General features: G+C 46.0%; 1 protein-coding gene across 4 annotated transcripts in view; it reads right to left on the minus strand.

The window, feature by feature from the left end:
- LOC101088073 (low-density lipoprotein receptor-related protein 2-like) overlaps nucleotides 1-7,195 on the minus strand; it is a 44,225-nt gene extending 37,030 nt beyond the window's left edge. Inside the window, exons 1-6 of one of the 4 annotated variants that reach the window (XM_045055308.1) lie at nucleotides 6,974-7,195; nucleotides 5,529-5,762; nucleotides 4,115-4,228; nucleotides 2,330-2,449; nucleotides 1,646-1,885; nucleotides 654-767 (exon numbers count right to left, since the gene is read on the minus strand). In XM_045055308.1, the coding sequence (XP_044911243.1) occupies nucleotides 654-767; nucleotides 1,646-1,885; nucleotides 2,330-2,449; nucleotides 4,115-4,211 (571 nt within the window). In that variant the 5' untranslated portion in view covers nucleotides 4,212-4,228; nucleotides 5,529-5,762; nucleotides 6,974-7,195. Of the gene's footprint in view, nucleotides 1-653; nucleotides 768-1,645; nucleotides 1,886-2,329; nucleotides 2,450-4,114; nucleotides 5,501-5,528; nucleotides 6,943-6,973 lie in introns of those variants that run through there. The other 3 variants (XM_023252423.2, XM_045055309.1, XM_045055307.1) reach the window with 3 other exon arrangements.
- Nucleotides 7,196-13,099: the final 5,904 nt, after the last annotated feature.

The following is a 13,099-nucleotide window of genomic DNA, read 5'->3' on the forward strand; positions in this document are numbered from 1 at the left end:
CTGCAAGGTATTAAAGTTTGAGAGGCGCCTGAATAGCTCAGTCGGTTAAGCATCTGACCTCAGGTCACGATCTCACAGTTCATGAGTCTGAGCCCCACATCAGGTTCTCTGCTGTCCGTGTAGAACCCATTTTGATCCTCTGTCCCCCTCTCCTTGCCCCTGCCCCGCTCTTGCTCTTTCAAAAACAAGTAGACATTCAAAAAAAAAAAAAAAAAAGTTTGAGTTGCTTCCCTCAGTTCTTTCCATCCTCATCAGGAAACAGTCTTCCTAAGTCTTTCTTCAGTTAAATCCTTCGAGAATTCACCATATGGTCCTGAACACGCGATGTGCTTCTCAGTAGCAAAGTATGCGTTACTCCAGAATTTTAGGAGCCATGTGGTTTGGGGTATTTAGCTAGTCTATTTCCCTAAAGCCATAACAGGAGAAGAACTCTCAAAGTTTCATGGCGCAAGTAACATTGGCTCAAACTCGGGAGACCAAAACCAAGGCTTGGAACCTGTCACCTGGGATGGAGCCGTCACTGAAGGATTAATAGGTGTTTTAGTCCACGTGTTCCCAGAGTGTAGACCCTCATGACTACGAAGCAGCACTGGCTTACTTGGTCCAGTTCTCCCCACCCCTGCATCGGGCCAACCCAGCAACGGGGTCCTCACCGCATGTGGCGGGCTCATCGGTACCATCTGCGCAGTCTGCTTCCCCGTCACACATCAGGGATTCCAGGATGCATTTCCCTTCGTCACACCTCACAGTGCCTTCTGGACAGGAAGCTGTGGAGGCAGGAAAGCATTCTTTTCTGACAGCACTTGGGGGGAAGAGGTGATAGAAACACTTATTACAGTAAGGTGGCCGCAGTATTTCTAGAACCCAAAGCAAGTCTAGGTAGGAAAGGACGTTGTGTCATTTGAAGCAGGGTTTTCAGGGAACTGGGACTTAAGACTTGATAACAAGGATGTTATGCCACTTGGGCACTGGACTGAAAGAATATTGAATTTGAATTCAATTAGCATTAAGTAGTTCCAATTGAAATGGTGTTACAGTGAGTTAACACGCACCCTAAAGGAAGACTCTTCTTAAGCCGGTTTAAACATTACAAAAATGTTAGAATCTGAATATGTTCAATACTGCAGATTTAATTCTGGAAAGATTGAAGTAGGATTGGGATTTACTGAGAATTTGGAGTTTCTACCACATTGTTGGGGGCGGTGGGAGGGAGGGTGTAGAGAAAAGGAATGTAATACTCATCAAGTGCTTCTTAAGGCAGGGCGGGGGGCGGGGGCGGGAATCCTCTTTTAATGAGAAATTTTCCTCTCCCGTCTTCACTACACCAGGACGGGAGGCACCTGTTAGGAGACTGCCTTCATAAGCCGGTGCTCGGGTGTTCTGTGCATTGGCCACGCTGAGTAGTGGAAACATTCTAGGCAATGCTCAGAGCATCCACCACAGAGCCATTATTTGAGCACTGCTTTAGGTTTCCATGGATAACTAAATCTCGGTTATTGCTAGGAAACATCCTGTTTTTAGATATAGGATGGAAGTCTCGGTCACAGGAATGAAACGCAGTTTGCAGAAAGCGGCCCACATAGTACAGCCTTCCCCTTTACACGAAAGGCCAAGGCCGGGGAGGTGGGCGGGGCAGGGGACTCACCACAGGCTTCCTCATCGGAGGAGTCACCGCAGTCATTGACGCCGTTGCACTTCCAGCTATCCATGACACACACCTTGTTCCTGCACTGCCACTGCCCGGCCAGGCAACGGTTCCGGGAGCACAGTGCTTCGTCAAGCCCGTCGCCACAGTCCTTATGCACGTCACAGAGCTCCCAAGCATCACGACACCGAGAATTTCCCGGACACTGGATTTTTCGGCCAGGACATGCTGTTGGTATCTCTGTCAAAGGCAGGAGTGGGCTCAGGGGGGCAGGGCCCCTGAACTTGCTTGTTCATTCAGGTTTATTCAGGTATTTATGGTCTGCTTACAGACCATAGGTATTGCTTGTTTATTCAGGTATTTATGGTCTGCTTGTGGATTTGGTTTATAGAAAACCCAGAACTGAAAGGGATGGTAGCGATTAGCGGTGTGGCCCCAACTTTGTATACTCAAGTTCATCCCAGAGGAGCTTAAAAAGGCAACGGAGGCAAGAATCTTCTAGGTAATTTTGCAAAAATGCAGAAGTGGATAAAACGTCCCCTCTAATAACGGAGACCATATCTGGAGTGAGCCCATGTGGCATAAGGCTGTTTAGTGACTTGTGTGTTACGCTCAATTCTGTGGAGGTTCCTCAATGCCGCAGACACAGAGAATACGTGTGAAGATACACGAAGTTGTACGTACCACAGTTAACCTCATCGGAGCCATCCAAGCAGTCTCCGGTACCGTCACAGAGCCAGCTAATAGAAATACATTTCCCGTCATCACACTGCCAGGCCTGAGGATGTCCACCGCATACTTCCTCTGCAGGCCAGGGGCAGTATTCGGGGGGCAGAAAGGAAGAGGGGTTTGTCAGGGCACACGCAGCTTTTAAATTTGGGTTTCATATTAAGTCTTGTTATTGGCAAAAGAATAATTAATTCCTGATTCGCCACTGAGTCAATCCTGAACTTGCCTGTCCTTTTCAGGTTATCCTTAAGAACACATTGTACCCCAGCCTCAGGGATAATCACCTAGGCTGATTATGCTCGATAAAGCTTATGCTCCCCAACATGCTTCTAGAACACAGTTGTCCGGTAAAACCTGTTGTGACTACAGAAGAGTGTTTTGGACCTATGCTGCCCAAAGTGGTAGTCACCAGTCTCCTGTAGCTGTGGAGCAACTGTAATGTGACTTGTATGATAAAAGAACTGTATTTATTTAAATAAATTTAAATCTTCACATGTGGGGGACACCTGGGTGGCTCAGTCAGTTAAGCATCCGACTCTTGATTTTGGCTCAGGTCCTGATCTTGTAGTTCGTGAGTTCAAGCCCTGCATCGGGCTCCACACTGACAGTGTGGAACCTGCTTGGGATTCTCTCTCTCTCTCTCTCTCTCTCTCTCTCTCTCTCTCTCCCTTTTCCCCTCCCGCACTCACTCACTCTCTCATGCTCTCTCTCGCTCTCAAAATAAACTTAAAAAAAATCTTCACGTGTGGCTAATGGCCACTGTAGTGGACAGTACAGTTTTACAAGTTCACTTCTTCAAACCCCTTTGGTGTTTGAGACTGTATCAAGAACTCAGACAACCTGGAGACTGTTAGTTTGGGGTTTAACTAGAACTTCAAATACTTCGAAGTATGCCTTTGGGCAAGTAAACCTGGAGAAGTGGGGTGAAGTATATGGGGGAGCAGAACACAAGGCATTGATGCAAGTATGAAATTTAATTCTAACCTGCCCTATTACAGGTTTTCACACCAAAGGTTTCACATTAAATTAGTTACAGTAAGTGACCAGTCCAGGAATGTGCATGTGGAGTACAGAAAAGGAATACAGCACTCTCCAAGTTCTTTGCGGGGGGGGGGGGGAGTTCCTCTTTTAATGAGGAATTTTTTCCCTCCATATTTACCACACAAGGATGAGAGGCATCTGTTAAGAGCCTCTCCTCATCTATAGGTGTTCAGGTGTCCCTTCTGGGGCTGGGAGGACTCTTAGCACAGAGCCGTTTGAGCTTTTTTTTCAGGAAGACATTTACCAAGGAGCTAACTTGGCTTCTATTGGTTTTGTAGTTTTCTTTATACCCAATTTGTAAAGATATCTTTTAGTTGAACAAAATCCTTAAGCAAAGCTGAACTAACTTACTGTATATATTTACAAGTAATTGTGTGCGCTGAGGTCTGCCAAGGTTTCCTATACAGGAATCTGTATGATTGCAGTTTCAGGAACTGCCACATGCTTCAGCCAGAATTTAAGGCGAGAAGCCAGACTTTTGCTGGTTTTTCTATCCCAACCAGCCCTCCACACTCATTTCGATAATAATGCTACCAACACCTACATCCCTAGGTTTACCGACTGAAAGCCTGCAACAATCCAGAAGGCCCAACATTTCCGGATACCCCCTAAGAGGGAAAACCACCAAACCTGGCACCGTCAGCCAGGCACACAGCCTGAGGGGCCATCTAGGAGTCCAGACACGGGGAGGCCGCTCACCACACTGCTCATCAGTTCCGTCGGGGCACTCTCGCTCTCCATTGCAGAGCCAGGCCACGGGAATGCACCTTTCCCCACAGGCAGCTTGCCTCGTCATGTTGCACCTCACTTGGTCTGCGTTGGATGAAAAAAAGCAAATCCGTGAGAGTTCCTGGCTACGTTGGCTACAAGGGAGCACCTTTTCATGGTAAGCTGCTGTCAAGAGGTCATTCAGAAGGCCTTCCGTCAACTCATACTCAGGAAGACACTTGGGGGGATTCAGTATCATAAAATCGCATATGACTTCTGCAGTCGTTACTATATCGGAAATAGTTCTTCAGGTGGTATAAAGTTGGGAAACTGCCATCGCCTGTCCCCATTAGAATAAGGGGCTGGTGTGCACTCTGCTCAAAGAGACACAGGCACTGCTTTCGCTCTGGTTCTGTCTTAAACATTCAGTATGAATAGTTGCACATTTAGAAGTCCAAGCTCAAAGACGGCACTCTAGTTTACTTTTAAGCATGTGCAGACACGTCTGAAAATTAGATTAGCATTGCGGGTCCCTACATATCATCTTGATAAGAATGCCTCTCATAGGCTGGTTATAAGCATTTGTTAAGTCTTCAGTTATTTGCAGGAGATTGATTTACACTCTCAGTTTTGTTCAAGTTATGAACTTGTGTTTGTCAACCTTGAATGGTCAATGGTCAAAAATCAGCCTGTTATAGAATGTGGTCCCCAGAGGGAGGCTCCAGGAAGGCCTGATTGTACTTAGTTTATTATGCTGTCATAACTTTGAAAAAGAAAGAGCCAGCCTTTGGTTCCTAGAAAAGATGAGCCACATGGCCCATTCTAGAAGCCTCTGCAAGATGCACTGAAAACCCTGTGCAGTCCTACTCCCTGGGACAATTTCAATATAGAATGGAAAGTGGTGCAAAGTTGTGTAATGGAAGTTGACAACAGAAGGTCGTTGTGTAGACCACAGCTTCTTTGTTAAGGGACCATTTCATAGTCTTACTTGTATCCCTCTAACATAGCGATTTTAGCATAGCTACTCAAGGTATGATTTTTTTTTAAAGCTGGCTTGCAAAAAATATTTTAAAGAAATATTTAGAAAGTATTGGTTACTAATGGGTAGCTAACAACTTTGCCGATGACTCACATACCATCCAGGCAATCTTACTTAGCTTAACCCAAACCACTGAGAGCAAGTGAGGTTACCAACCACTAATATGGGAGCACAGACTCAGCTGTCAGACTACACAGGTTGGCATTTCAGTGAAACTGCTTACTAACAATAGGACTTTGGGAGAGTCACTTCCTCTCTTTGGATCTCGGTTTTCGGGTCTATAGAAGGAGACTACTAAATAAGTGATCAGAAGAGGAAGAGTCAGAGATGAAACGACCACAAAGCCACTTGGCACAGTATACCCACCATATAAATCTTCATAAAGTGTTAACTCTTTTGCTGCCTCTTCCAGCAGATCCTTCCAGAAGGATCCCAATTAGGGGTTCAGTCAGCCCTCAGAGACTCATACTGCCAGGTGAGTCACACCTTGAACAATACGGTGCTCTGGTGCTTCTCAGTTTCGAGACCATGTGTGCATCGAGATTCTACACATCTACAGATGCATCTCAAAACATTACTTTTCACTTACGTAGACGCTTGCTGTGAATGAATACGACACTTATTAATATTTTTACTTCTATATTAATTTTAGGGTAGCTTTCTCATAGTCTGTCAATACACAAAGTACAATGATCCCATGCTATTCTAAAACGGACATCCTAAAGAGGTCTTCATGCCAGAGGGCCTTGGTAACCACTGCTTAGTAAAAAACCCAAGTAACTTAAAACGTTCTCGAGGAATGGTACAAAAAGACCACCCAGAGCAAAGCCTTCTCATCCCTGCAGAGATGCTCTGCCAGGTTAGGCAAAAATCTTGTGGGTGAGAATCCCTCCTGGAAGACAGAGAACTCAGTTAAGTGGTACCTCCTCCGAACTAGTTAACAGCACCTTGACCAGGAGTCTGCGCGAGTTAAAATGACCAGCCTTCAATCTATGAGGGCCAGTAACCAGGACCTGTCAAGAGATCAGCATGCCCGCAGGCCGGGTGGTTTGACAAACGCTGGGCACCTCCTACACCTGGCTAAGCCACCAACCAGTCGCCCAGCCAGCCACCATCTGAGAACTGTGGGTGTCTCAGTCACCCTGGGACACGGATTCAGCTCTCCTCTGCCTTGGGGTCTGCCTAAACCCCAGAGGTGTCAACAAGTGATGCAGGAAGTCGCTTCCTAACTGCACCTCCGGCCCAAGCCCCGTCCCCCACTCCACCCCCGCCCCGGGGGGAGGGGGAGGTGATGTTTTCGGAGGGACTTACCTCTTCCTTCCCCAGGCCCCGGGCCTCCACCAGGCTAAATCTGCTGCCTGGGGAACCCTGAGCGAGAGTCCCATCAGAGACCAGGGCTGCAAAGCGGATCCCACTTGGCCACGACACGGAGGGGGGAATTGGAGCAGGGGGAGAAGAAGGTGCGCCCTGCACTCAGTGTGCAGAGAGCTCGCTCCCACACGCTTGGGGTGGGATGAAGGAAAGACGCCGAGTTTGACCCCTGTGCCCACCTCCTCTTCCACCCACTGGGCAGGCGGGGAAGGAGGAAAGGGCAGAGAAGCAGGGGGCCACGCGACTCAGCCGGCGGCCCCTCCAGAAGGCCGGACTTCACCCTCCTCTGTGGAAGGTCACTGCAGAAGGGGGGGGGGGTGCTTCGCGCACACCATCGAGGGTGCCCCAAGCTCTCCTCCCGCCCCTGCAGCGCCTCGCAGCCCGCCACCCCTGCACGCTGCCGTCCCTTCCAGGACGCCCTGCCGCGCGACCCCACTCACCGGTCCCGGAGCCCGCGAGGCCGCCCAGCGCGGCCAGCACCGGCGGCAGGAGCACAAGGAGCGCCCGGAGCCCCATGGCGGGGAGGGGACAGGGCGCCTCGGGGCCGGAGTCGCGCTCGCCGGAGGAGACCGCTGGCGGGAGGAGCGCAGGCTGCGCCCGGGGCGGGCTTTCTTCCGCTCGCGCCGCTCATTGGGGATGACGGCGGCGGGGGCGTGGGGAGCATCGCCGCGGCCGGCCCCCGGGGAGGCGCTGCCCCGGACCGAGCCCGGCTGCGGGCGGGACGGCGCCCGCCTCCCCGCGGGGTCTCCCCTCCGGCAGCGGGACAGCGGCCACTCCGCTACCTCGGGTCCTGGCCTCCGCCACGCTCGGGGGCCAAGTGGGACTGCTCAGCCGCGCTTAACTACGGGGTTCGAGAACTCTTATGGGCACAGGAATCACCTAGAAATCTTACTCGGCAGACTCTGATCCCGGAGGTGTGGGGCGGGGGCCTGAGAGCCTCTAACAGAATGATCGTCAGGTGACGCCTTGGCTGCTGGTCCTCAGACCTCACTTTGAAACAGCAAACTGAGGACAGCACGGCGGCCGCGGGGCTCGGGAGCCCTTCTCTGCGAGGACTCCCTCCTCTCTGCCTCCTGTCTTCCCAGCGCCCCCGGCCAGAGCCGGGCCCTCCTGCGAGGGGTCTGTACTGACAGCGCGGAGGGGTGGGTCGTCTTGGCCGGCGGTCAGAGTCACAGCACAAAAGCCCTGAGAAACATCATACCGCTTTCCGTGTGTGTCCCCCGCAGGAGTGGAATTACTTTCCTAAACAATGGGACGGGGACGTGGATCTGGTGGCTCCAAGCCAGAGTCCAACATAATCTCTGTAGGGTCATAGACTTACAGGACTGGGAGAATTTGGAGGTCGTTTTATCCAAATGCTGCCATCGGGGGTGAGATGATGGTTAAAAAAATAATGAGAGCTGATGACACATTAGCAAAGCCATAGAGCACCCTCCCTTCCCCTTACTAAGCCGTGGCATTCCTTCTTTCCAGTACACCAGGGGATGTGAGTGTCAGATTCTTGGAGAGAACACGCCAGCGGAGTTAGAATTTAGAATGTAAAACCGGCAAGGAACATTTATAGCGTTGGGAAGGGCAAGGCAGCAATAAAACACCAGGAAAAAAAAATAGAAACAGAAAACTGAATTGCAAAGTGCCTTCTTAGATTTTATTTGCAACACAGTACTCCAACAGCTTTCTTTTAAATCATACCTCTCTTCATGTTCACTGCTGGCCCCATCAAATCACACTTGGAAGATATCAGAATGCCATATGCTCTGAAGTTTTCTTTAAATTCGTTGTGTGCTCGGATTGCATAAGCCACTTAAAAGGACCCTTCCGCGCTTAACAAAAACCTCCTAAGATATCATAATGCTTTCTGCTGAAATGTTGTTGCTTTGGAACCAGATTCTATCGGATGCTTAATGGCATTCGGAGACACAATAGAGCAGCTCAGAGTTTTAAGAATATAGACGCGTTTTCCTCCCAGAGAGGCACCGAAGCCGGTGGTCAGAAGCTGGAATTGCAGTGTGGTAGACCTGGGTTCGAATCTCAGCTAAATGAGGCTATACGTGGATGTAAATGGCAGCTGTATTGTTAGGCAACAGTCAGCGTGGGCTCTTAATAACCCATACAGGCTGAGAAAGCCATAGACATGGGTGACAGAAGTAAGAATTTTCGTAGCATTTATATTTGGCTTTAAATCCTTGTATTCTGACTCATTCTTGCTTGGTGACATGTGTGGTCCCACGGTCCTCTGTCTCTCCCCACATTTCACGTCTTCAATCTGTTCTGTCAGCCTGTGGGTGAGCAGAATGATGCCCCCTCCCACACACACACCACCTGAAAAAGGTAAATTCTAATTCCCAGAACCTGTAAATTGTGATTTACTGTTGTTTTGGTTGCAGGATATGAAGAAAATCTGGCCTCACACAGATATGTGTTGCCTGCAAAAGAAGTAACAGTCTTTTCAAAGGATATCTAAATGTAGACGTTCTTCTCTGGGTTGTTTTTTTTTTTAATGTTTATTTTTTATTTTTGAAAGAGAGAAGGAGAGAGAGAATCCCAAGCAGTCTCCACACTGACAGCAGGGAGCTCATTGACGGGGCTTGAACTCATGAATCGCAAGATCATGACCTGAGCTGAAGTCGGACGCTCAACCGAGCCACCCAGGCGCCCCAATATTCTTCTTTGATGTTGTAATTTTCTTCCTCCTACAAAATATAGGTCTTGGCTCCCAGTACCTCAGAATGTGACCTTATTTGGAAATAGGGTCTATGCAGATTTACTCAAGTCCAGGTGAGGGCATTAGAGTGGGCCCTAATCCGATATGACTGGATTCCTCATAAGAGAGAACTGTGGACACAGACATTAGAGAAGAAGACGGTGTGAAGAGACACAGGGAGAAGGCCATGTGATGATGGCAGCAGAAATAGGAATTATGCTACTCAAGCCAAGGAGCACCTGAAGCTACCAGAAGCTGGAAGAGGAATGGACCTTTCTGTTACAGCTTTCGGAGGGAGCATGGACCCCTTGATCGCAAACTCCTGGCCTCCAGAACTGTGAGGCAATAAATCTCTGTTCTTCCAAGCAACCCAGTTGCTGGTAGTTTGCTATGTCAGCCCTAGGAAATTGGTGTAGATACAAAGACCAAAATGGTGGTAAGCATCGTCATTTCTTAAAGGGTAATTGCAGTGTGGAATCTGAAACCATGTGAGTGACTGTTTCATACTGTTCTTATTAAAATCCACCAGCCTATTTTATACTTTGAATGGATCTTTCACCCATGCATGACTTTGTAACACCGTGCACTAATCATTTGGAAAATACGGGCTCGTTAAGTTATGCTGATAGTCCAAGTGTTGACTGTTCCTATCATACAGTAGTTTTTTTTTTTTTAATTATTTTTTCAACGTTTATTTATTTTGGGGACAAAGAGAGACAGAGCATGAACGGGGGAGGGGCAGAGAGAGAGGGAGACACAGAATCGGAAACAGGCTCCAGGCTCCGAGCCATCAGCCCAGAGCCTGACGCGGGGCTCGAACCCACGGACCGCGAGATCGTGACCTGGCTGAAGTCGGACGCTTAACCGACTGCGCCACCCAGGTGCCCCTCATATAGTAGTTTAAAACTCACATTTGTCGTGGCGCCTGGGTGGCTCAGTCGGTTGAGCGTCCGACTTCGGCTCAGGTCATGATCTCGAAGTCCGTGAGTGCAAGCCCCATGTCGGGCTCTGTGCTGACAGCTCAGAGCCTGGAGCCTGTTTTGGATTCTGTGTCTCCCTCTCCCTCTGCCCCTCCCCTGCTCGTGCTCTGTGTCTCTCTCAAAAATAAAATAAACATTAAAAAAATCACATTTGTTAACATCACTACTGATATCATCCGGAAAGATTTTGACTATTGAGAAGATAGTAAGCTCCTGTTGGTGGACTCAGTTTTCAAATATTGTAATTCTCCCTTGAAAGCTCAAATTATATCATTGGCAACAAATACAGTCAGTTGTTTTCCTTGAAGTGACACAAATGCACCATGCGTTTCTGAGGAACATGTTGCCAAGTACCCAAGTCTGAATAAACAGATGTTTATCATCACAAAATGGCGTTTAGCGAGAAGCGTGACTGGTTACCCTTGCAACTCAGGCAACTGCACAGGTGCTTGCCTCTTCTTAGTCGGGTGGGCAGCAGAAGGGCCTCGTGCAAATTTGCCATTTAGTAACAGAATATTTAAAAGCCATAGACTACAAGGCTAAAATAATAAAATTAATAATTTTTACTGCACAAAGTACATTTTTAAGTTTTTTTTTTAAGGCATATTTTTAAACTACAAGTATGTGGCAATGAAGAATAACTGACTACTAGTATGGTTTGGTGCCACCACCCTGATCCATGGTAAGGAGCCAGGGGTTTTACCACCACTGGTTTTTGTTTGTCTATTTACCCTCAGGGCAAATGTCAACAAAACAAAAAAAGCAAATATTCTTTTAAAAATAGTTTTGACCTCGGAGGCCCACTGGTATCCATAGACCATCTTAGGAAAGGTCTCGTATCCACCATATGTAAAGAGCTTTTACAACCCAATAATAAGAAGCAAAATGATCAGATTTTTTAACTGGTCAAATGTTTGAACAGTCACCTCACAAAAGTAGATATATGGCTGGCCGATAATACCTAAGGAGATTTCTCTTTCTTTTTTTTTTTCTTATAGAGATTTGTATACTTGAAATTGTCAGAGGAATACAAATGAGAACAAATTAGGTAGACCCAGCTTTACAAGCTAAAATTTAAAAACAACAACTCAAAAAAAAAACAAGAAAACAAAAAAACAAAAAAACAAAAAAAACCAACAACTCGATAATACCAAGTCAGGATGCAGAGCAACCAGAACTTTCTTTCATTGCTGGGAAGTGTGTAAAATACAACAACCGGTTTAGGAAAACCATTTGGCAGTTTCTTATAAAATTAAACATCTACTTAATATATGATCCAGGGATCCCTCTCCTAGTTGTTTAACAAAGAGAAGTGAAAACGTGTGTTCGTACAAAGACTTTTACGTGAATTTTATAGCAGTTTTATTTCCTCTAGCCCCAAGTTATACTAATGCAGATATTTATCAACAGTACATCGACAGTGTGTGAAGTATGTCCACACAGTGGAAAACCATTCAGCAACAAAAAAGAAAAAACTACTGGTAGGTCCAACAACATGAATAATTCTCAAACCATTGTATTAAGGAAAAAAAGACTAGTGCAGAAGAGTACATATTGTATGATTCCATTTATATGAAGGTCTGGAGCAGGAAAACTAAGCAATAGAATTCAGACCACTGGTTGACTGGGGCTGGTGACAGGGACTGAAAAGGCATAAAAGGAAACTTTTGGAGGTGATTGTGTGTGGGATGGCCATTCTACAGGTGTGTTCATTTGTTAGACCTCATTAGACCGTCCTCTTAAAATGAGGACATTTTATTGTAAACTATAGCTCAGAAGATGCTTTTTTTTTTCTTTTTAAGTGTTAGGCTCAGGCATTTCTTTTTTTTTTTTACTGAGATCTAGTTTGCTTTTAAAGGAAAACTAATTTAGGAGCTATTAAAACTATTACTGATCAAAGAAAAATATGGAAATAGCTCCAATTTATCTTATGAAGTTTGTGTAATTTTAACACTTCACAACAGACATATTGCATATGAAAGTGGAGGTTAAAAGTCTAAACACATTAAGGTAAATTATATCAAGTAGTTCAAAAAACATAATCCTGAATAACAAGTACAGTTTATTTTGGTAAGGCAAAGTTCATGTATCATTAGGAAATCTTTAATATAATTAATTACCTCAACAATTAAAGGATTAATATTATATTATCCATATGATTTGGAAATATATGCTCAAAACCTTCGGTGAAATTCAGCAGCCATTCCTATAAGACAGGAAAGCAATGTACAATAAAATGTATCATAAAAGAAAGAAAAAATTTTGTATACCAATGCTGCTATAGCCAGAAAACTTAATAATCACTAAGTTAAACTAAAATTAGTAAGAAAATTTGCTAACATGGGTGGAAAAATACAACAGTGTCTTCTCTTTAGGAAAGCAAAAAAGCAACTGAAATGTAAATATAAAAAAAAATTTAATAATAAAATCTATAAAATACTTAGAATAAAAAAGGTGTAGGACATATGTTGGATTATACAAACTTACCAGATTTTATTAATATTAAATACAATATATAGTAGGGGTTGCTGGATGGCTCAGTCGGTTAAGCATCTGACTTCGGCTCATGTCACAATCTCAAGGTTCTACGTGTCACATTTGAGATACTAAGAGAAGCCCGGATAGCTGATAAAACAGTATTTCTAGGTGTGTCCGTGAGGATGTTTCTGGAAGAGACTCACATTTGAAACGGTAGACTGAGTAAAGACCACCGTCGTCAATGTGGCCTGACATTGTCCAATCCATGGAGGACTCTGATAAGAACAAAAATATAGAGGAAGTTGTGAATTCTCTTCCTTCCTTCCACATATCTATATCAATATCTCCATTTGTACATCCTATTGGTTCTGTTTCTTTGGAGAACCTTGACTAATCCATCAGTG

This window comes from Felis catus, chromosome B1 (assembly GCF_018350175.1).
Source record: "Felis catus isolate Fca126 chromosome B1, F.catus_Fca126_mat1.0, whole genome shotgun sequence".
In the NCBI taxonomy this organism is placed as follows: Eukaryota; Metazoa; Chordata; class Mammalia; order Carnivora; family Felidae; genus Felis; species Felis catus.